Raw genomic sequence first — 25,337 nt, forward strand, 5'->3', positions numbered from 1 at the left:
TGTGTTTTTATCCACAATTACTAATAACACCTAAGGCTCTTTGGAAGTATTTCCACCCAACCCTCTTTAGAAGTTTATGTGAGAGGTATACCATAAGGTACAAAGAACTTTATTCTTGAGCCTAATATTGAAGATGATGGAATACCATAGTAATCATGCTAGAATATGATGGAATGCCATTATTGAGCTTCGTATGTAGTCCCCATGTATTCTAGAATGTCATAGCAGTCACAATCTAATGGTTCCTAACTTTTTGGCTATCTAAGATGTCTAGTTACTATATCTAGTTTGGATAATTCCCTTGACTTTCCCACAAGCTTTTAGAGAAGCATTAGATGGATTATCTCCCTTTAGGGGATTTCATCTATGAAGAACCAAAAATATTTTCGTTCTTATGCCTCAATGTCATATGTATGTGTGAGTCACTTGTCAAGGGGCTTCAAGGAATTCATACACATTCATATTAGCAGCTATCTCTGTAACAAGCTCCTCTACTACATTACTTTTCCCAACATTTTTTTTTATCGAGGGTTAGAGCATCACACTTGAGATTGTCTACTTATGACACATCACATTGTTAAAGAAACCATAGATACTCAAAGTAAACCTACCTATCAAGCTTCTTGGACTCCCAAAATAGGTTAAGGTGCCCTGCATTGAAGTTGTGCATAAGGGAAAAGGCACCACCATAGCTAAATTTTAGATGTGGCCACAACAACTAAACATCACCCTACTAAGGGATCATACATTATTGGCTGTAGTGGGGATGTGGCTCCCATTTAATTCAGAACAAAAATCATAGGAGAAAATGAATGTGAGGGGTAGGCATGCTCACTCACCACCTCCTTATTGAGAAATCTAAAGGGAAATAGTTAAGATGATTTCTCTTTTTACGATAACTTCTTGTCAAGTCTTTTTAATTTTTCTTACTTATTAGCTTCTTCACTTATTATTATGCTTGAATATCATCAAAAAAATACAAAAACAAGAAGAATAATAGTACACAAGAACACAGAATATAGGCTACAAGCGAGGGCCAAAATCTATCCACTTCAGAGGAAAAGCCGCAAAATATCTTCTCTTCTTATAGAGTCTTCTATTAACGAATTCCAAGACCTCTACACCAATACCAATACCCTAGAAGACCAAGTCCAACCTTGTTGAATGATATGCTTCCCTTGTCCATGTCAAACCTAGACAAATCCCTTCCAGAAGCACAAGTCCGACCCCAAACTTCAGAATTTCTCCCTCTACTATAGGTCTGGAATTTTCATCCCCCTGAAGTTGCTACTGCATCCACACATGTGAGAGAAGTTAGCCTTCCAAGGGCTCCCAACAACTTCACTTGCCTTGCTTCCTTGTCTAGGGCTAGTAGGTGACCTAGTAGACCCTTCTTTGAGCATATTTGATCTTCTTCCTATAGATTGAGAATTTTGACATTGAAGCTGCAAACCATAACTTATCTACTTCGCACATGTCAGAGAGAATTAGACCAAAATCAATCTTTCTTTGTCTTATTTCTTCTTCATTTTCCTTCTTTCTCGTTTCCTTTTCTTGAATGAGTGAGTGATGGATGTTTCTCAAGGAGGTCAAGTTCCCTCCTTTACATAGGCTTCTCAAGGTGGATGTGGCTACTCAAAAGAGGAAAAATTCCTAGCTGTCTGGGCGACTTGGTCTTAAAGGGTATTTTGACACTTTTAATGACAAAAATAATTTTCTTTACAATTTACAATGACAATGTGCCCCATGGGGTATTCAACTTATGATAATGACTCTTTTGACTTCTTGACCTAAGAAAAACCCTAGAAGCACTCAATGGGTGCTTGACCTATAAAATAAAAGACCTCGAGCATGAAACCCATGCTCCAAAAATAATAATAGCAATTTTCATTCATTTTACAATATACAAGAATCAAAAGTACATTTCATAATTATGAAGACCAAACCCAGTTACACATTTTTCAACACCTTTCCTACCTTCATATGAAAATGACAAAAACTAATTATATTGATAACCAATATATATGGCCAAAGTAAACCTCCTTGGGGATCTGCTTTGATAAAGAGTATTTTGGTGTGTAATTCCTTTGGCACTAGTGAAGATGTATGACCGTATAGGTTTCAAGTGAAAGTGACCTCTTAGAATTCCCAAGGTCACAATGATACTGAAAAGAACCACTTTACCAACTATTGGTTTTACTAAGTGGGGTAAATATTGTATATTCTAAATGATTCATGATGGATTTCATGCTTCATACTACCCTTTGTGTAATTTGGCTTAGAAATAAAGATTTTATTCTGATCACAAAGAAGGTAAACGTGGGACAGGGGGTGGCGGGGCTACAATTCTTTTCCTCCCTTGTTGGCTGATAGTATTGTGGGGTGAGGTATGGATGTCACTCATAGACAGCCATGGGTGAGATATGTTGTGCTTAACATATTTAGCAAAAATAGATTAACTTCACTCAAGTATGTTACGTTATAAACAACATCACTATTGTGCGGGAGGGAATGGACTGTATCACTTCTTTTCAAATTGAGGCACTATTTGTTTAGGCTGATTTTCAAAATGCCTAAGATAAATTTCAGTGACATTTTTATTCTAGCAATGTTAAAATCCTTAGGTTTTAGGGCCATATATCCTCAAAAATGTCAAAAAGATATCACTTTATCAACTAATGCAATTCTAAAAGCGTAACGTTATTTACGTCCATTGTTAAAGTTGTCCCTTAACCCCTATATTGTACATTACGAAAACATAAGATCATTAATATTTAATCACATCAATTGTATGAAGTGCATAGAGATTTTTAGTTCTACCGCAATTTCTCACATCTAATGAGATAAGATGCCCTGTTACAAATACGACCAAAGGGAAATGTCTATGGTGCTATATTCCTTTACTTAGTCATCCACATAGTTGGGATACATCTCATTTATCTTTCAAGCAACCCTTTCAAATATTTGGGAGGTGGTTGCATAATGTTTGTAACAAAAGATTGATAAAGTGGGAAACCAAACCTTGTAATTATAAGGAAATATATTCATTGTACAAACGAAGTACATTCATGGTACAATAACTGTATATTTATATACATTACAATTTTGATAGCAATATAATCATTACAGGTAAACTTCCTTATCTACATCTTGTTCACTGATGATACCAATTTTTTTTTATATTAGGTAAATATGTTAGTATAAAGAGATATTTCACATACTAGTAGCACAACCTTATTATTAAATGTAATTTCACATACTATTAACACAACCACATTATTATATGTGGTTGATATACATGGTGTTATCACAAAATCACTACTGAGGGCTGCAACCAAGCGAGATTTCATGTAACTATTTCAACCTATCTTTAGACCAAAGATTAGCCTCTTTGATCAGAGAGGGCTCTCTCACAAACTCTTGATAAAATCCTTCAAACAATGGATGGCTAACTCCTTATTTAATCATGAAAGCATAACTGGTTGGAAACACATCAAACTGGTTCTCATTGGGCTATGGAGTCTATAATATTAAGTAAACAAGGAAAACACAGTGATCTCATGGAAATCAAGGCTCTTAGCATTACATGTCAAACATACTCCACCAAAACATAGCTTGCTGAATACACAGGAAGTCAGAGCATATGATTATGAATTCTGAGTGATTGCATTGCAACAAGACTATAAAAGAACATAAAATATAAAACACCATCATTATATTTGAACATGACAATCCATCGAGAATCTTGAGAAGAGAATAACTCTGTTTTACTATTACTGTCAAAAAAGGTCTTACAATGGCCCAAAACAACTCTGTTTTTCTATAAAGTATCCAACCCTTTTTACATCCTATATTGATCCATATATAGGCAAGCAAACTCCATCACCTCGAGCTTCCTCCTCCAGCATGAGGGGAGCCTCGAAGGTGGCTATTAACTATTCCTACATGCTACTAACTAATGCATTAATTACAAACATGCTGGGCTGTAATTACATAAAGTCCTAATCGAACTAAAACACTAATTCTTTTCTCCTCGCAGGCTTGATGCTTTCTTGAATGCTGTGACAGCTGTCCTCCTTTAGTTAAGTTGAGATGGTTGAGCTTACAGATGCGATGAATGCTGACTTGGGATGCTTGAAAGCGCTGATGGCTCATTTAATTGACCACAAGATGTGCTCCTATTTTAACGGTCTCTGTCTCCCAGCACTTTCCGAAAGTGTAGAAGTATGTTCCCAACTCTTTAATAACTTTGAACGCTGCTACCAAATACCATACCATGTCTTCAGATGAGCTGTATTCTGCCTTGATGTACAAGTGTCTCTCCTCTAATCATTCCTGGTCAAACTGTTCATTTTGCATTGAAAACATCACCTACAGCAGTTTCGTAGCGCGCTATGAAACTGCTGTGTGATTTAAAAACACAGTCCTCCTCACTGGTTTTCTGCTAACACTGTGCTACATTTATTAATGATCTCTTCATTCCAACAAATGAACAACAATTTGCAAATAATCCTGTTTAGCTACCAGGCTTCAATGTCAATAGCTTTTCCTAAAAACAAAACTCAAACGGCATGCCCGGATTCCTCTGCTTTCTTCATATCCAACAAAGCTACCTGTGTTTCCATAAGGCATAACTGGAGCACCCCACATACTTGAATCTGGAGTAGGTGTAGCACCATTGCCATATAATCCTCCATTCCCTGCAGTGTCTACTCCGTAGGCAACAGGACCTCCGTAGCTAATGGGTGCTCCTCCATAGATTCTCCCAGTGCTAGAAATATTGTTTACAAAACTAGTGTTATCATAGCCATTACCAGTAATGGCAGGTCCATATCCTGCAGCAGTTCCATAACTGGAAACATTAGACCCAGCAGGTCCATATGAAGAATAGCTACCTGTTTCTCCCACTGCAGCACTATAACCAGTGTTCATTGGAGGAAAATGGCCCGCTGAAGGAATTGGAGTAGAATTGAAGTCACGCGCATTGCTGAAACTAAAATTCCCTCCTTTACCTACAGGAAAACGACCATGGCCAGTAGAAAGTTCCTTGGGCACTGATCGTTTGACTTCAACCATCTTCCCATTGAGCTCATAAAAGGGTGTTTGCACAACAATATCTACAGTATCTTCTGAGTTAAATGTGATGAAGCCAAACCCTCGAGATGATTGAGTTACAGGATCATACATCACAACTGCGTGGGTGATTGTACCAAACTGGTTAAAATATTCCCTCAAGTCATTCTCAGTAACAGTGGGTGGTAGGCCACCCACAAATATCTTCTTTGTCCTACTTTGATTTTGGCCACTATAACCATGTGTAATATCCCTACTCCTATTTATGTGATTCTGCTCATCTCTGGAAATTGCTTTTCTAACTTCCACTATTCGGCCATCGATGTTGTGCTTGGAATCCAAGAGAAGTCTTTCTGCCACAGTTGGATCTGCAAAAACAAGAAAGCCAAACCCTCGTGACCTGCCTGTGAACTTATCCTTCATGATCACCACTTCCACTAAATCACCAAATGTCATAAAATAATCCTTCAGTCGCTCCTCTGTTGTCTTTGAAGATTTCAGAATATCTTTCCCAAAGGCCATATTGCCGAAACCTTTCAGGATGATTGAGAAATAATTTGTTGATGTGGCAAGGCTTGGGATCTGGAATGAAAAATTCTGAATATATGTTAATTAAGCCTTCTTTCATATAGTCACCAAGAACACCCGGCACCCAACCATAGAGATTGTAGGTACCAAAGCCAACATTTTCTATAGAGAAAAGCCCATTCTCATCAGCCTGACTCCAAAATTGGTAGCTCTTACTCTCTTTTTGCCAAGAGCCCTTTTCCCCAGGTGTGGACAATCCCAGAAAAGCAAAACGAGCAGGGTGAACATCCTCAACAGCATATTTATCATGTACTAACAGTTGTCCAGTAATATATCCTCGTTCTGGTCTCTTTCTAAATAATGGAGATTCAGGCCACCCATAAGGCCAACTTTGTACCTCCTTTATCATCTGTAACTTTGCATCTTGCTACAAGGAGAATGGGTGAGCCTCTCTTGACGAAGAATTAAGATAAATGAAGACTGGGCCAAAAACCTTTTGCCACGCTTCTCCAGAACGAAACTTAGGACATAGCTCTTTACCTGCATAATGAGCACTATGAAACATTGCAAGCGATGTTGGCCCAACATGGGATGTCAAGTTTTGTTTTATTGGACCTCCATTACGAAATTCATCGCTAGGAGTGATGACCCAGAACCCAACCATGGAATCAAAGCTGATCCATCCATGGACTCTGTTCTCCCTATTGTCACATGAGTACTGGTACTTATCATCGACCTCGCCTTGAAGACTAGGGTTCCCAGGATTTGAGAGAAAAACTGCTTCAGGATATGTAAATATGTTGCATCTGTTTGGCATCCGATCATCCGGGGATGGCATCAATCTTTGCTTGTTATCAGCAATTACCATGTAGTGAAATCTGTCTTTCCTCAATTTGAATGTAATACGAGTTTGATTGAGATTAAAATCTGGCCACCCCGTTGGACGCTCATGTATCGCATAGGTGTAAAACCCACTGCTCTCTTGATGGAAAAAACGACGGTAGCCTCTGATGAAACCAACTCGTCGTTTGTCATAGTGGAAACCCGTAACCAAACTCCCGCAGAACCATCTCCTCCGCCTTGCCGTCGACCTCCCTTCTTTCTCAGCAGAAAACGCAAGATAGAAACTTTACATCTTCGGAAATCTGAATTCATAGACTTTACGATACCAGTCACCAGTATTCATTGCTTTTTCTCTAGCAGATACAGTCACAATACCGTTTGTATCAATGTGCTGGTGGAATGACTTTAACTAATACGATCCCTTTTGCGCAATCTGCAGATGGCAATGAAAAACAAATATCAACCAGGTGTCTCTGACTTTCATCGGTGGCAGAGCAAATGAATGAACAGCTAATATCTTCGTTTGCCACATCTCTATCCCGGTGTCATTAATCATGGCGACCCTGTGGCAATCAAAACCTTTATAAAAACCACTTTACATTTGGCATTTAATCACTGCATTGCATAAGAGAAAATTCGAATGCTGATATTGTCAAACAGTTAATGCGCATCCTCCATGCTAGTTCACGGACATGGCAATATATAGCATTCATACGCACCTTATGATCAAATGCGCCACCCTCAACCTTTGCTCTTTTTCTCATAAAATGTGCCGAGTCACTATTAATATCAAGAAGCATTGTAACCAGACTCTGTAAGTGTGGGAAGTCTTTTCTGCACTATGGCTAGTTTGGTTTTACAATCATCATCAGCTGACCGAAATGACTGAGTCATTCACTGAATCTTCTCTCCTATTTCCCATCAAGGCTCCTCATGACAATGCCATCAACAACGGGAGACTTTCTGACCTCTGCATTAGCATTGTCAGGCCCGAGTTTAAATACCTTAACATCTGTTCCCCCAGTGGGCATGAATTATTCATGTCTGTATGACCCTTCTCTTCGTACATTTCTAACATCTTGACAAAACTCACATGAATGATTTCCAACCTTTTGAAGTAGCTTTTTTCATTCCTCCACCAGCAGAACTTGGATAGTAAATCATAACACTGTGATCATATCCATGAACTGGTTTTTTCACAAAAGGCTTCATAATTCACTTTTCATGGACTTGAACAAAATCCCTTGCTCCACAAAATAGTCCAACTCTTGATAGAGGTAATCCCCGTTTACAAGTGCATACTTGGAGTGGGAATGCCAAAATTTTGAAGACGCTCATATACCTTTTGACTATCATGGAGAGGATGTTAAGATCTAAGCTCATTCAGAAGGAAAATCTTTCAAAGAGTATCATAAGCTTCAACTTTTTCAAAAGGATAGCTGGTTTAATAAAAAACAATCACAAATTGACCACTTCATCGTTGTTTCTTCAAGAATGGTGATGTCTCCAAATATTATGATCTCAAATTCACCAAATTCCCTCAGCCAATCCAGGATGTACTTCTTGGCAGCAGAAGGAACCTTCTTTTCCATTACGCATACTCCAACTATGATTATGGAGGAAAAATCACCGACATTCATCTCCATATTTCTCAATTCCAAAGATTTGAAACAACAACTTGATTCCTATGTTGTTTATGTAGCTGGTATGAAGGAATGTTACTGTGCGATGCTCTTTGGCCACCGTGAGGAACTACACCATCAAATGCCTTGAGAGAATCGACAATCAACCCTAATAGCTCTTCAGATTGTTTTGGCCATTTTGCAAAATCCATAGATCAGAGTATCATATGCAACAACACCAGAGTTATATTCTTTAGTCAACCTTAGACCTTTAATCACATCAACTTCATCCACAGCAGTTGTAGTCAGCGTACAACAGACATGCTATGATTCGGGCCTCCACTGTAAACTCGAACAAATTCCCAGTTTCGTAGCACGCTACGAAACCACTCAAACAGGTAGCGCTGCGAAACTGCTAAACAGAATTCAGGCGCTGCGAAAACACCCTGACTTTAAGCTAGACTAAAAAATTTTGACAACGGCATTTTCAGTGATAACAGTGGCTCCACTTGGGATAGTGTGCCCTTGTGGTACACTAAGAACATGCAGCTCCAGTGCCTTATAAGCATGATTGTAGGAGAAAGAAAATTATATCTACTGAGAAATGCTCAGTTGACCTTGAGCTTATTTTGCATTTACCTCTACCTACCTACCCTACCAGCTGCAAACTCCACTTGTAGCTCAAGCAACATGATATTTCCAATGTAGCCAATCATTCATCTTATCTGACATTTGAGTCCTTTGGCTGTGCTTGAAACAAAAATAAATCAGATACTGAAGTAACCGAGGCGGCATGAGGTGTAACTGTTCTTCAACATGAAAATATAACTGGAAGCCGCCTGAACAGTAAATCTTATCCATGTATTCAGCTATAGGGTCAAAAAACACATGGTTAGTTTGCTGATTCTCAAAACTTTCTGTATCTTTAGACAATTTATCTTCAGCCACACCAAATTTATTTGATATACTATCCAACTGCCTATCTGAATGATGCTCACAAACAATGTAATTTTCCTCACTACTATGATCATTATTTGAAGTAAGCTGCTGTAAGGAATTACAAAATTGAGCAAGCTTTTCCTCTGCCTGGGGGTCATAGAAAATTTCCTCCAATATTTCTTCTTGCTGGGTGCAATCAATTTCATCTTCATCATGATCTGAAGCCGGACCAATCTGTTGCATCTCTACATCAATATCAAAGGATAAAACATGGTTTTCACAGGTAAACTCTTGCTGCTCCTCATGTTGTGCTTCATGGAGTATTATACCTTCTCCTTGATGCTGAAAAACATTGCTATGAAGAGCCTCTAAAATTTCTTCATCTGTAAATTCATCATCATCATAACAATCCTCCAAGTACTGAATAAGATTCAAAGAATGCCTACAGCAATCTTTGAGCAGCAACAAAGAAGGATAACATTCTTTATACATTTCACAGAACGCATCATGGAAATCAGCAAGAGAAGATAATGAATCATTTTCCAAACTTTTATACCAAGACCATGCTTCTCCTTCTAAAGTAGCCATAAACATCCTCATGAGACAATCTTCAGGGAAATGAACCTTAAGACTGCGTACATGTATGTGAAACTTAACCAAATGGAGAGCAGCATCATCCTTCTTTTCATCTTTGAATATTGGAAGATCATCCAACCAATCAACCTTTGGCATAGGATTTGGAAAACCAGGGATATGAGACCGATTCATAGGAGCATACCTGGCATTCTTTCTTGCAGTGGAATCCGTCTTGAAACTTCATCAAGCTACTGATCTTCTAGCAGTGGAGTCACCTTCTAATTTGTTCTTTGATGTGTAGAGTCGCCAAGGTAGTTCTGCAGCCTTGAAAATCATTTGAACTCCTGCTACCTTCAGAAATTCAATCTTAAGCTCCCGGCAGATGCACCAAAATGTTATCACAAAATCACTACTGAGGGCTGCAACCAAGTGAGATTTCATGTAACTATTTCAACCTATCTTTAGACCAAAGATTAGCCTCTTTGATCAGAGAGGGCTCTCTCACAAACTCTTGATAAAATCCTTCAAACAATGGATGGCTAACTCCTTATTTAATCATGAAAGCATAACTGGTTGGAAACACATCAAACTGGTTCTCATTGGGCTATGGAGTCTATAATATTAAGTAAACAAGGAAAACACAGTGATCTCATGGAAATCAAGGCTCTTAGCATTACATGTCAAACATACTCCACCAAAACATAGCTTGCTGAATACACAGGAAGTCAGAGCATATGATTATGAATTCTGAGTGATTGCATTGCAACAAGACTATAAAAGAACATAAAATATAAAACACCATCATTATATTTGAACATGACAATCCATCGAGAATCTTGAGAAGAGAATAACTCTGTTTTACTATTACTGTCAAAAAAGGTCTTACAATGGCCCAAAACAACTCTGTTTTTCTATAAAGTATCCAACCCTTTTTACATCCTATATTGATCCATATATAGGCAAGCAAACTCCATCACCTCGAGCTTCCTCCTCCAGCATGAGGGGAGCCTCGAAGGTGGCTATTAACTATTCCTACATGCTACTAACTAATGCATTAATTACAAACATGCTCGGCTGTAATTACATAAAGTCCTAATCGAACTAAAACACTAATTCTTTTCTCCTCGCAGGCTTGATGCTTTCTTGAATGCTGTGACAGCTGTCCTCCTTTAGTTAAGTTGAGATGGTTGAGCTTACAGATGCGATGAATGCTAACTTGGGATGCTTGAAAGCGCTGATGGCTCATTTAATTGACCACAAGATGTGCTCCTATTTTAACGGTCTCTGTCTCCCAGCACTTTCCGAAAGTGTAGAAGTATGTTCCCAACTCTTTAATAACTTTGAACGCTGCTACCAAATACCATACCATGTCTTCAGATGAGCTGTATTCTGCCTTGATGTACAAGTGTCTCTCCTCTAATCATTCCTGGTCAAACTGTTCATTTTGCATTGAAAACATCACCTACAGCAGTTTCGTAGCGCGCTACGAAACTGCTGTGTGATTTAAAAACACAGTCCTCCTCACTGGTTTTCTGCTAACACTGTGCTAGATTTATTAATGATCTCTTCATTCCAACAAATGAACAACAATTTGCAAATAATCCTGTTTAGCTACCAGGCTTGAATGTCAATAGCTTTTCCTAAAAACAAAACTCAAACGGCGTGCCCGGATTCCTCTGCTTTCTTCATATCCAACAAAGCTACCTGTGTTTCCATAAGGCATAACTGGAGCACCCCACATACTTGAATCTGGAGTAGGTGTAGCACCATTGCCATATAATCCTCCATTCCCTGCAGTGTCTACTCCGTAGGCAACAGGACCTCCATAGCTAATGGGTGCTCCTCCATAGATTCTCCCAGTGCTAGAAATATTGTTTACAAAACTAGTGTTATCATAGCCATTACCAGTAATGGCAGGTCCATATCCTGCAGCAGTTCCATAACTGGAAACATTAGACCCAGCAGGTCCATATGAAGAATAGCTACCTGTTTCTCCCACTGCAGCACTATAACCAGTGTTCATTGGAGGAAAATGGCCCGCTGAAGGAATTGGAGTAGAATTGAAGTCACGCGCATTGCTGAAACTAAAATTCCCTCCTTTACCTACAGGAAAACGACCATGGCCAGTAGAAAGTTCCTTGGGCACTGATCGTTTGACTTCAACCATCTTCCCATTGAGCTCATAAAAGGGTGTTTGCACAACAATATCTACAGTATCTTCTGAGTTAAATGTGATGAAGCCAAACCCTCGAGATGATTGAGTTACAGGATCATACATCACAACTGCGTGGGTGATTGTACCAAACTGGTTAAAATATTCCCTCAAGTCATTCTCAGTAACAGTGGGTGGTAGGCCACCCACAAATATCTTCTTTGTCCTACTTTGATTTTGGCCACTATAACCATGTGTAATATCCCTACTCCTATTTATGTGATTCTGCTCATCTCTGGAAATTGCTTTTCTAACTTCCACTATTCGGCCATCGATGTTGTGCTTGGAATCCAAGAGAAGTCTTTCTGCCACAGTTGGATCTGCAAAAACAAGAAAGCCAAACCCTCGTGACCTGCCTGTGAACTTATCCTTCATGATCACCACTTCCACTAAATCACCAAATGTCATAAAATAATCCTTCAGTCGCTCCTCTGTTGTCTTTGAAGATTTCAGAATATCTTTCCCAAAGGCCATATTGCCGGAACCTTTCAGGATGATTGAGAAATAATTTGTTGATGTGGCAAGGCTTGGGATCTGGAATGAAAAATTCTGAATATATGTTAATTAAGCCTTCTTTCATATAGTCACCAAGAACACCCGGCACCCAACCATAGAGATTGTAGGTACCAAAGCCAACATTTTCTATAGAGAAAAGCCCATTCTCATCAGCCTGACTCCAAAATTGGTAGCTCTTACTCTCTTTTTGCCAAGAGCCCTTTTCCCCAGGTGTGGACAATCCCAGAAAAGCAAAACGAGCAGGGTGAACATCCTCAACAGCATATTTATCATGTACTAACAGTTGTCCAGTAATATATCCTCGTTCTGGTCTCTTTCTAAATAATGGAGATTCAGGCCACCCATAAGGCCAACTTTGTACCTCCTTTATCATCTGTAACTTTGCATCTTGCTACAAGGAGAATGGGTGAGCCTCTCTTGATGAAGAATTAAGATAAATGAAGACTGGGCCAAAAACCTTTTGCCACGCTTCTCCAGAACGAAACTTAGGACATAGCTCTTTACCTGCATAATGAGCACTATGAAACATTGCAAGCGATGTTGGCCCAACATGGGATGTCAAGTTTTGTTTTATTGGACCTCCATTACGAAATTCATCGCTAGGAGTGATGACCCAGAACCCAACCATGGAATCAAAGCTGATCCATCCATGGACTCTGTTCTCCCTATTGTCACATGAGTACTGGTACTTATCATCGACCTCGCCTTGAAGACTAGGGTTCCCAGGATTTGAGAGAAAAACTGCTTCAGGATATGTAAATATGTTGCATCTGTTTGGCATCCGATCATCCGGGGATGGCATCAATCTTTGCTTGTTATCAGCAATTACCATGTAGTGAAATCTGTCTTTCCTCAATTTGAATGTAATACGAGTTTGATTGAGATTAAAATATGGCCACCCGTTGGACGCTCATGTATCGCATAGGTGTAAAACCCACTGCTCTCTTGATGGAAAAAAACGACGGTAGCCTCTGATGAAACCAACTCGTCGTTTGTCATAGTGGAAACCCGTAACCAAACTCCTGCAGAACCATCTCCTCCGCCTTGCCGTCGACCTCCCTTCTTTCTCAGCAGAAAACGCAAGATAGAAACTTTACATCTTCGAAAATCTGAATTCATAGACTTTACGATACCAGTCACCAGTATTCATTGCTTTTTCTCTAGCAGATACAGTCACAATACCGTTTGTATCAATGTGCTGGTGGAATGACTTTAACTAATACGATCCCTTTTGCGCAATCTGCAGATGGCAATGAAAAACAAATATCAACCAGGTGTCTCTGACTTTCATCGGTGGCAGAGCAAATGAATGAACAGCTAATATCTTCGTTTGCCACATCTCTATCCCGGTGTCATTAATCATGGCGACCCTGTGGCAATCAAAACCTTTATAAAAACCACTTTACATTTGGCATTTAATCACTGCATTGCATAAGAGAAAATTCGAATGCTGATATTGTCAAACAGTTAATGCGCATCCTCCATGCTAGTTCACGGACATGGCAATATATAGCATTCATACGTGCCTTATGATCAAATGCGCCACCCTCAACCTTTGCTCTTTTTCTCATAAAATGTGCCAGGTCACTATTAATATCAAGAAGCATTGTAACCAGACTCTGTAAGTGCGGGAAGTCTTTTCTGCACTATGGCTAGTTTGGTTTTACAATCATCATCAGCTGACCGAAATGATTGAGTCATTCACTGAATCTTCTCTCCTATTTCCCATCAAGGCTCCTCATGACAATGCCATCAACAACGGGAGACTTTTTGACCTCTGCATTAGCATTGTCAGGCCCGAGTTTAAATACCTTAACATCTGTTCCCCCAGTGGGCATGAATTATTCATGTCTGTATGACCCTTCTCTTCGTACATTTCTAACATCTTGACAAAACTCACATGAATGATTTCCAACCTTTTGAAGTAGCTTTTTTCATTCCTCCACCAGCAGAACTTGGATAGTAAATCATAACACTGTGATCATATCCATGAACTGGGTTTTTCACAAAAGGCTTCATAATTCACTTTTCATGGACTTGAACAAAATCCCTTGCTCCACAAAATAGTCCAACTCTTGATAGAGGTAATCCCCGTTTACAAGTGCATACTTGGAGTGGGAATGCCAAAATTTTGAAGGCGCTCATATACCTTTTGACTATCATGGAGAGGATGTTAAGATCTAAGCTCATTCAGAAGGAAAAGCTTTCAAAGAGTAGCATAAGCTTCAACTTTTTCAAAAGGATAGCTGGTTTAATAAAAAACAATCACAAATTGACCACTTCATCGTTGTTTCTTCAAGAATGGTGATGTCTCCAAATATTATGATCTCAAATTCACCAAATTCCCTCAGCCAATCCAGGATGTACTTCTTGGCAGCAGAAGGAACCTTCTTTTCCATTACGCATACTCCAACTATGATTATGGAGGAAAAATCACCGACATTCATCTCCATATTTCTCAATTCCAAAGATTTGAAACAACAACTTGATTCCTATGTTGTTTATGTAGCTGGTATGAAGGAATGTTACTGTGCGATGCTCTTTGGCCACCGTGAGGAACTACACCATCAAATGCCTTGAGAGAATCGACAATCAACCCTAATAGCTCTTCAGATTGTTCTGGCCATTTTGCAAAATCCATAGATCAGAGTATCATATGCAACAACACCAGAGTTATATTCTTAGTCAACCTTAGACCTTTAATCACATCAACTTCATCCACAGCAGTTGTAGTCAGCGTACAACAGACATGCTGTGATTCGGGCCTCCACTGTAAACTCGAACAAATTCCCAGTTTCGTAGCACGCTACGAAACCACTCAAACAGGTAGCGCTGCGAAACTGCTAAACAGAATTCAGGCACTGCGAAAACACCCTGACTTTAAGCTAGACTAAAAAATTTTGACAACGGCATTTTCAGTGATAACACATGGATAGGTTTATATCAATGAGAATGTATCCTCATTGTGTTGGCCACTTTAAAGAACTTGTAGGAATATCAATAATATTTCCTTTAGTCTAACAAATCTACCATCACTATGTATTATCACGCCAACCTTTATTTTTTTTTTGTATCAATGATTACAAAATGGATTAAATTATACCAATAGCATCGAATCAAAATCTAAGGCATAAATATACTAAGTAGTACATAACAAATACAATGTGCAATATTGTAATGTGTTGTATTGCTTCACAATACATTGATGGAACACACTATAATAGATATTTGGATCTATTGAACATACGATGTTTAGCTAAATACCGTTTTCAAAGTATACAAAAAACAAAAACAGGCAAGCTCAAGATCTAGAGATTAAAATATAAAGGTTCCTCCCATCATTCACGAGTCATTTAATTGGAAGAAGATGCGAAGCCTGTAAAGACAATTTATTAAAAAAAAAATTACCACATATTTTTAGATCTATGGTATCCCTTCTATAGCAATCATCATTTCAATAATATGCATTCTCTTAAGCTGTAACTATTGATATGTAGCCCTCATAAGTCGTCGTATAGACTTTTTTCCATCTAAAAATTATTTTAGGTCATTTTGAGGTGAGTATGAAAGGATATAGATCAAAATAATATATGAAAAAGATTGAAGAATAATGGGGAGTAGAGGATTACTCTTCTCAATGTTACGAATGAGTAAAATAATATTACATTGGAGGCATAAACAATAAAAGATTGGAGTGAGACTAAACTTAATTGGACCAATTGAAATTGAACTCGGATGCTTGGATGGATAAATGGGACACCTATCAAGTTGTTGGAATTAGATTCTCCAACACTCCCCCTTAATTACAACTACATAAAAATTTAATTAGGATGTCTCGTGGTCTATGTTTGAACTAGGCTTACAATTTAAAAAGTTAACTTCGACTGCATTTACTTTTCTTCTTCTCTTCTTCCAAATCCTATAGCCTCTAAATTATTTCACATTTTTCTTCTTGGCATAGGATTCAAATTTTAGTTTCTTCCTTTGTTGGTGCAAGTCTTCCATTTTTCCAAGTTGTCTAAGAATGTCCCTGACCTCTTTAAAAGTCAGTTTGTATGTGGACTCCTACCACATGTCACATTTTGTAGTGTGGTATTCATCATCAATTTGTGCCAAAATAAGTTTAAATTAAAAAAAAAAAACCTTCAGAAATCCAATACCTGTGTTTTCATCATCCAAGTTGTCTTCAACATTCCTTTTTTAGATTCTATACAGAATTTATCAATGCATGGTATTACAAGCCATGTTTCAAGGAAATTTAACTTTTCTTCATAATCGTTCTGTGTACTTGCACACTCGAAATGAATGTTAGAATTAAAAATATTTGCACACCCACATTGGTTTTGTTCCTTTAGCTCTATAATGAGAACTTTCTCCATTTGTGATTCCTTCTCTGTCTCTGCCTTTACCTTCTTTTTCTCCTTGTGGGCTTCCTTCTTTGCCTCTGCATTTTTCGTTATCTTTGTCTTTGCCTCTTTCACTTCTTTACTAACCTATGTTGTTGCAGGAAGGTTTTCTTCCACCTGGTTTGCAGACTCAAGTGGGATTATCTCACTAAATAGTATCATGTTGATATCATGTTTTTGTTCCAACATCTGCAACCATTCACCATTAGGCAACATGTTTTCATAAAACTTGACATCAACAAATTGAATTGTTGGATTCATCATAGTATTGTCTACCTCAATGGCAGCTTCATTGTCATTAGCAATCTTTATTGCAGGATTCACCAAATCGTCATCCACTTGTGGCTGTGCACAGTGGGAATCATGAGCATCTACGTGCTCCTTCTCTGTTTCTTGGACAATTTTTTCACAATCATCATCCACTTGTGCTAAGCACAGTGGGATTCACCGAACTCTTCATCATCAACTAAATTACTCTCCCTTACACCAAAACACCCCTCAAGGGTATCCCAATCCTCCGTGGTTGTCTTGGCATCTGAAATCAGGGGAAGAAAGTTGTCATCTACATATTTTATTATGCATTTCAATTCAAAGATGTTCTTTTACCTCTTCACTTCCAGTTCTTTAAAAAAACTTCACATAACTCTAGCTGTTGCTTCGATTTTATTAGCCTCTTTGCTTTTCCCATTTGTTGAACGCTGACTTACTATTAGTCAACAAGCAAAGCAAATTGTACACATCACAACTAACTGCAATGAAAATGTCATTGCTACTTAGATTCCACAAACAAGTGAGTCTAGAAATTCTCTACCAAAACCTTCCAAAAATTCTCTAATAAAACAACACTTTCATAAAACTTTCACAGAAATATTATAATATAATTCCAAGAGGCAATTGGAACAATACCTTTTATTTTAATCTCTTTTTCAAAACTATAAAAAATAGCTAACACTCCTCATTTTTTTTATATATAAAAAACTTTAACAAGGCCTTTATTGGAATCTCCCTTTCAAAATTTTATTCTTTAAACTACACTTTGCCTTCTAAAACTCCATTTAAAATGAGAACCCTTAAGAAAAGAACATCCTCCCTTTGAATATGATAAGCAAGCCTTTATACAAAAAGGGAAGACTTTTTTCTTAAATTAATCGGAGTTGTCTATAACGCGAATTTTTGAAAGCCTTTTTTGGGGGTTTTTCCGGTCGAAATCCGGCAGGAATTTATTGGAATCGCAGGTTTGATAGCTAGTTTGTGCACAATGAAAGCATCCCAGGGGTTTTTGAGGGTGCTCAATCCAAATATGCAGTTAAAAAACCATTTTAAGTGCAACAAATCAAAATTTAACCTCAATTTCTTCCCCCAAATTCCGTCACCGGAATCTCCAAAAAATCGCATTATAGACAACTCCAAATTAATTAACTTTTGTGAAAAAAATCGTTTCAAAACACGTGACTTTGGTTAAAGCCTTTTAAATCAGTAAGGTTCTTTAAACTTGTAACCCGACTTAATCATTTAATCATGAATAAAAGACTTTGCACCGGCTTTGAATTTAACATTCGTGGAAAGCTGACTTACTGGAAAGGCATACCGACACTTGACGTCAGTTCACGTCGCGAGACAGAATGTGAGCGGACAGTTGCTATATTTTGGAGTGGTCAACGCACCTCTCGAAGGCTGCGTGGAGGTATTTTTTTTTGTAGTGCTCAACGCATTCCTCGACAGAGGAAGGATGAGTTGAGGCGCTTTTACCAATGTATGGGTGCTTTGGTCACTCAACTTTTTATTTTTTTAAATAATTAAAAAATGTGTTCCCTTTTCACTTCGAGCTAACAATCTGCTTCATCTTTTAAGTAGAATTGACTTCACCCAACTAGTTTCTTCACAACAACGGACGCTTCTTCTCTCTTTAGACCAAAACTCTGGAGTCTTATTTGACATGAAGTTTTGATATTATGATGAAGATGGAAGAATAAAGTGGAGCATATTGTTGGTCTTTTCAGTAGTATGAATGAGTTAAATGAAATTAAGTTATATATATTTTTTCAGAAGAGAAAATCATCATAAGTTATATTAAGATAATATAACAATCATATTACATAGCAGAGAGCTCATCAAAATCTTGTAACTGATAACTAGAGTAATTCGACAGCAGATATCAAAAGCGTTCCCAAAAATTAACTTATAGATATTAACCATAAATAGTTGCAGTGAAATTAAATTAAACTGAACTAGCTGAAACAAACTCAAACTGAACTAGCTGAAACAAACTCAATAAATAATTCCAGTGAGACTAAATTAAACTGAACTGACTGAAACTAAATTAGACACTGGAATGAAAGAATATATAACCTAATTAAATTCTCACTCACCTTTAAACAACTCGTGTTATCGATTACTTAGGCTGTTTTGCCATCTCCCACCAATATGATATTTGTTTTGTATTTGGGCACCTCAATGTATTCCTGGTAGACTCCCTCTGTAACATGTATCACATATCTATCTAAACTTTTGTTTGGAGCAGCATTCAGCCCGTCAGTAATTCTGGTATAATTAGCACTACCATCGTGATAAACAGTAAAGACCGCATCTTGGCTAAAGCACCGTAATCTTCTTCAGAGATTTGAAGCATGGAATCATCATTGACGATTACAACCTGAGAAATTATTTGCGAAAAATTTTGTCCTCTGATAATGCCCAAACTGAGATCCATCGTACGAATATCTATAGAATTTGCTTGCAGTGATCCAAGAAACAGGATCAACATTGTGGAAACACAGAATTTTCAGGCAGATTGAGGCGTTTTATTGCTTTCAATCTAAACAAAAAAGCCTTACACCTAAATCTAAAATCCATTGCAGAATGCAGTAGCCCCTTTTAATTGTCTCGCTCTCTTTCACAATTGAACGGTCTCTCTCTTGGTAGGGAACGAAACATAAAAAAAGAGTAAGGAAACAGCCACTTAGGCAATGGAACAGACAAGGCAGTGCAGAATGGAACAAACAACAATGGGAGAGTGTAGAGTCTTTTATAATTTATTAATTATATTTGGAAACACTTTGTAACAAGCGAGGCATCTTTATCTGGATTGCCAATTCACCGAATATTTGGTAATCGGTGTCAAATTCTTGAACATGTTTATTTAGAAAATCGGCCAGCTAGATAATCTCAGGGATAACATGTGTATACCAATATGTATAATAAAACGTTATAAGAAATTCCATTATTGGAATTTTTTTTGTGTAAACTACACAAAAATATTTTAGTACTTTAAAATCTAAACTAACTTGAGTAGGGAAAGACCTATTCTGAAATAGACCGAGTCTATCAAACCCAATAATAAAGCTAAAATTAGACCGTATACGTGGATTGTTTTTTTGTTCGCAACCATAAATATAGAGTATGATATGGCTTCCCTGGTTGGTTATTGTTGCTAATGTTTGCAATCATAAATATAGAGTATGATATGGCTTCTCTGGTTGGTTATTGTTGCTAATGCTGATGAGGCCACGTAGTCGCTCACGTTGCATCGTATTTTACATTGAAGAAAACACAAGAGTTTCAGCCACCTATGTCCTTCCAAATGCCATTAAGTTGGATTGATTTGCAAAGTTAATTTATAATCGAGAGTAACAAGTTAATACGTCATAAGAACTTAATTAACAATTTATGGACGAAAATATTAAGCAGCTATAATTTTGGTTTTGTCCATCTGTGGATCAGTAACTTAAGTTGATTGTCTCGATATAATTGGTTCTACGATGAATTGGTTTCAGGAGATGCATGGATGAGCTCTGAGCATGTAGAGATGAATACTTGTTGCAGTAGATATGTATCCAATCTGGCGTACAATTCTTCAACCCCTAGAGAGAGCCTCATTCATTGAGGCACACTTTATTTCCATATAAAAATGCTATTACGAATCAAAGCCCGAAGTATTCGCTACAATAATATAAGAAATTATATATATAATTCTACTGTTAAACGAAGTTAATATTATTTCTCATAGATATATATATATGACATTTTAAATGAAGATAATAATTAAAATACTTTTCGAGGACTTGTGATTTAAGATATCACACAAGAAAAGTAGTGTACAAATTTCTAAAAGAATGAAATGATGTGTATGTGTATATAATTAGAGTGGGTTTAATTGCTAAAGAGTATGTGTTTTCTTATAAGAGGTTATATATATAAATTTAGAGGAGTATAGAGTATGTGTGTTTTTATAGATTTTAGAAAAGAGGTTGGTCCCTTGTCTCACAAACAAAAGGGTTTCATACACTAATTTGGTGATACATACTACCTCTAACCATAGAATTTAAAAAATCATATAATTTATGTATTATTGTGTTTTAATGTTGTGTAGTGGTCCATTGTAATTTTTTACTAAGTGTCATAATGACACTTGAAATATCATTTGCGAGGTACTTATATATGTAACATGGCATCACTAGACTTTTGCAGTAGTTCACATGTATACACTTATGGGTCATGTTATCACAATAAACTTCATTTTTTGTTTTTTTTAGAAAATGCTATCCACTGTCAGCATTTAAATTGTAATAAAGAAGGAAAATTTCTGATAGCAAGGCTATTAGAGTTTTTGGCAATGTGATATGGTCTTGTGAAAGAATTTGTTGAAAACAAGTGTAGCAACATTTTTCATTTTGGTTGAGAGGCCAATTCTCAGTGCCCAAACCAGTTTTCAAATTAAAAAAATGATGACTGTGATGACCACGTAAGCGTTAGCATTTTCACTAAAATGTGTCTCCATCTAGTTTGAGAGGGTAATAGTATAGGTTAAATCATTTTTCCTCTGCTGCAATGAATGAACATCATTTAACATCACTTTACCATATGATACAAATATATTCGTAATCATAACTTGAAATGATGTAATTATTCATGTGCCACCTTTGTTATCTCAACCACATGCCAAAGTTACCTAACCTTGTCCTGTAAGCAATTTGTTGGTGTTAGTTCAAGATTCTTTACACTTGGCATTACGAATTGTTTTGTTCATAGTGATTCAGGATCGAATCCCGAGAAGGCCACACATCGAAATGGGGAGAGGAAGTAAGATGAACTGGTCTTAGCCTAAAGTGCTAGATTTGCTGGACATTTACCCCAAAATTCTTCAGTTGTTTTAGCAAGCAGTCTGGAGAGAATTCTTCCATTGTTGTACGTACTACCATGATCTTGTGGCTCAATCTTTTGTGCAAGGGTTTGATGGGAACCGTGTGGAGGTGGTAGGCTTGTCATTTGCCGTTACAAAGAAAACCATTGTTGAGGCCACAACCTTACCAGTGAACAGTGAGAATATTTTACATAGACATATTGTGGAAGGGGTTAATGTCCCTTTCTTCTTCTTCAAAGAATTCAGAGGGAAAAATTGAAGGGTTGGAGTTCGAATGGAGTGGATGCAGGACTAATGACATGTCCCTTTATGCCTCTATCAACAATATTTTACATGTGAAGGAAAATTTTATTGGGTAAACCTTTACCATTTTTACTTTCTCACACATCTTGTTGGTCAGATTAGAATCAATCCATGTTTGCATCTATTAGATAGCCTTAAACATAGGGCAGCTAGGTTCAGGGCCTCTCTTCTCACTTTATATACTACAAAGCCCTGATAAAATTGATAATAGAAAGCCAACTAGTTAAGGCAGAAAGAACTTAGAATCATCTCCTTTTCTAGGGAGGTTTTCAACCTCAACCCATTAAGAGAAGAAGAGACAGACCATAGACTGTCAAAAAGGGAAGAAAATATGAAAAGCATGCTCCTATTGAGCCCCCTCTCAACAAAGAAAACCTATTGGTTCCGTCTACATCAGTTCGTTCGAAGAGCCCCAAGGTTTACTAGAGGAAAATCACATAGATTCATAAACCAGACACTATACTCCCTGTGAACTCACTTGTTGATGTTGGTTCTTCCCATGCTACAACTCCACCTTCCAAAACATGCCCTGCAGACACAACTAAAAGAAAGGATCCTAGGGGAAAAATAATTAGAGTTGGAAAGCATAGCGGACGAGACATTGCCTAAGGTATTCAAGAGTAGCAATAGACATACCAGTCCAACTAACAAGTTAAGATACAGGATCAGACTAAGGAATAACTCGAAGTTGGCCAGGGAGGTGATTAACATTGATAACGTGCTTCTGAAGGACCTCATTATTAATAGGAAAAGGCTACAGGATCTAAAAAGAGCCGAAGCAAAGAAGTTGTGAGAAAGGCACCCATGGAGACAAGGCAGAGCAAAAAGAAGAGATTGGAGAAGGTATATGTATTGTTGAAGGTTGCTAGTACCCTCAACTAAGATGCTTGGGTATTAAATTGAGGTTTTGTCCCTACCTATCTCATGCAACAGAGTTTTTGCTTTATCGGTGATGTTCGACCTTATAGCTTTTGTGTGCAAAATAACAGCTGAGAGAGCTTAAATTCCCGTCGTCAGCATTCTTGATAAGGTTGACAAAGCCATTGTTAGGTATTTTGGGGAGAAGCTATGTATGTTGGTTGATAGAAACGATATAGGGAAATGTAGACAACTAGCCTGTCAACATTTTTGGAGCAAAGAGGGAGCGTTGACATCTCCATTAGGGGGATTTTGAGGTCTAAAATGGACCTCCTAAGAAAAATGTACAACCAAAGTAAACTTTATAAGAACCAATAGAATTCAAGATGATGATGTCAACCATGGTGGATGATTCAAAATTTTTGGAGTAAAAAAGCGAAAAGATTAAAAAATAAAATAAAAAAACAAAACTACTTTATCAACTTATCTCCCTAAGGTTTTACTCAAATTTCAAGCAGGAGTACACATTGGATGAAAAATTTAATTCCTCATGCAACGAATACCTATGTTGCATACTTTCGATGGACCTTGCTACACGAAAAATGAGAAATATATGAAAAAACGTGTTTGCAATCAAGTTTCTCCATGTATTTCTCATTTTTCGTGTAGTCGGGTCTACCAAAAGTATGAAACACGAATACTCCTTGGATGAGTAGTCAAATTCTACATCCAAAGAGTGTTTCCACTTGAAATTTTAGTAAACCCATAGGGAGATAAGTTGAAAATATGAGTTGTAAAAATAGTTTTTTCTTTTTTCCCTCCAAAATTTGATGATGTAATCTAATCTTATTTTTTATTTTTTTTGTAAGTCAGAGGTTTTTATATTATATAACAAAATATAGTACAAAAAATCCACCGTGGCAGATCGATAGCAGGGAATAACAATGAACCATATCTAAACACCTGCTCAGAGAGTTCCTAAAAAAGAGACTGCAAAAAGCACACCTCGTAGGATGGCTCGACCTGAGCTTGTTCCTATAAGCCGACATAGTCCAGACCTTACATATCATAACATCTACATAACCAGACATAGACAGAAGCATAGATAAAGCCGGAGAAAACAGAACAGAGGAAAGCCCTAAATGTACTTGCCCATTTGACTTATGGTATCCAGACCCATTTGCTTCATATGAGTATTCATCCTGGCTTGCACTGCCGCCATAGATTCATTATCCTGAACCTCAGTAGTGGTAGGCTGCGGAGTGCTGGGAGCTGGGTTGGCCGTATCTCTCAGAATCCTGATGAGTAGGGTCAGCTTCCTATTGACCATTTGAACTGCTTCATGCACCGTGTTGATCCGTCCTTCCAGAGAGTTGTTGTAGTTGATAATTTTCTCCATTTGAGCCTCCGTGAGGTTCACATCCGTGATAATGGGCTGCTTCTCATTCTCAATCGATTCCAGGGCTTTGGCTAAGAGCATATTGGTGCGCCAGCTTTCGGCCTTGGTTCTGATAAATTGAGTGGCCCTTTTCGATGGGGTGCCCGGGTCCTTCAACCAATCAATCTTCTCTGCAATCTCCTCCTCCGTGCGCCCTTCTTCCGCTAGCTTGACCTTGGCCTCCAGCTCTTCCACCTTACGTTTGTTCCTAGCTGCGGCACGGGTTACATATCCTCTCTCTGCCTCAAGCAGGTCCTGCTTCGCAGCAGCACAACGACAACCTACCTCCTCCATCCTTAACTTTCTGTGCTTCTTGCAGCAAAGGCAACTATCACTCACGGGAGCTTTCTCTTCCCTGTGAAAAGAAATTGTGAGGGAAACAAGGCAAATGCCCTCAGCTTTATAGTGTTTTCGAATGTGGAGCCTTCTGTATTCGGTCTTAAACCCGTTGTAGGTAGGAGTATTGCTGTACTCAATTTGATTGAAGTTCACACACTCGAAGCAGATGCAGGTCGAATTGGAATGAGTGTGGCTGCTCATGACCCATTTATCAATTTTCCAGGTGTTCTGTACGCTTAAACGGTTGCTGTGTATGAGACTGGTGTCGGACATACCCTGCTTGCTTTCATTCCGATTCTCCATACGCTGGGCTTTGATCCTCCATGCCCGTTTTGCAGTCCACATAAATGTTATCGATATCTTCCTGTACGTCTCTCTCCCAAGTGTCCTATTTTTAATTGTGCTGGTGCCCTGAAATCTATGTCTCGATCTGTAATGATCGCTAGTTGGGCTGGCCTGCCGCCGCCTATAACACCACCTTCCTATGAGTCCTGTCATGCCGTTACTTCGGTAATGATTAAACCTTTTACCGTTTTCCTCAGAC

At 38.0% G+C, this 25,337-nt stretch overlaps 2 protein-coding genes and 2 pseudogenes across 2 annotated transcripts; all 4 read right to left on the minus strand.

The window, feature by feature from the left end:
* Positions 1-4,536: 4,536 nt before the first annotated feature.
* Positions 4,537-5,496, minus strand: LOC149247519 (heterogeneous nuclear ribonucleoprotein 1-like). Its single transcript, XM_089444432.1, has one exon. The coding sequence runs from the start codon at positions 5,494-5,496 to the stop codon at positions 4,537-4,539; it is 960 nt and encodes a 319-aa protein (XP_089300558.1).
* Positions 5,497-5,515: 19 nt separating this feature from the next.
* On the minus strand, positions 5,516-7,513 carry LOC149247520 (rhamnogalacturonate lyase B-like; annotated as a pseudogene).
* A 3,695-nt stretch (positions 7,514-11,208) lies between these two features.
* On the minus strand, positions 11,209-12,168 carry LOC149247521 (heterogeneous nuclear ribonucleoprotein 1-like). Its single transcript, XM_089444441.1, has one exon. It carries the CDS (start codon positions 12,166-12,168, stop codon positions 11,209-11,211), a length of 960 nt encoding a protein of 319 aa, XP_089300567.1.
* Positions 12,169-12,187: 19 nt separating this feature from the next.
* LOC149247522 (rhamnogalacturonate lyase B-like) lies at positions 12,188-14,185 on the minus strand (annotated as a pseudogene).
* Positions 14,186-25,337: the final 11,152 nt, after the last annotated feature.

Source organism: Pinus tabuliformis, chromosome 7, assembly GCF_031772625.1.
Source record: "Pinus tabuliformis cultivar Carrire ecotype Pingquan chromosome 7, CPIR1, whole genome shotgun sequence".
In the NCBI taxonomy this organism is placed as follows: domain Eukaryota; kingdom Viridiplantae; phylum Streptophyta; class Pinopsida; order Pinales; family Pinaceae; genus Pinus; species Pinus tabuliformis.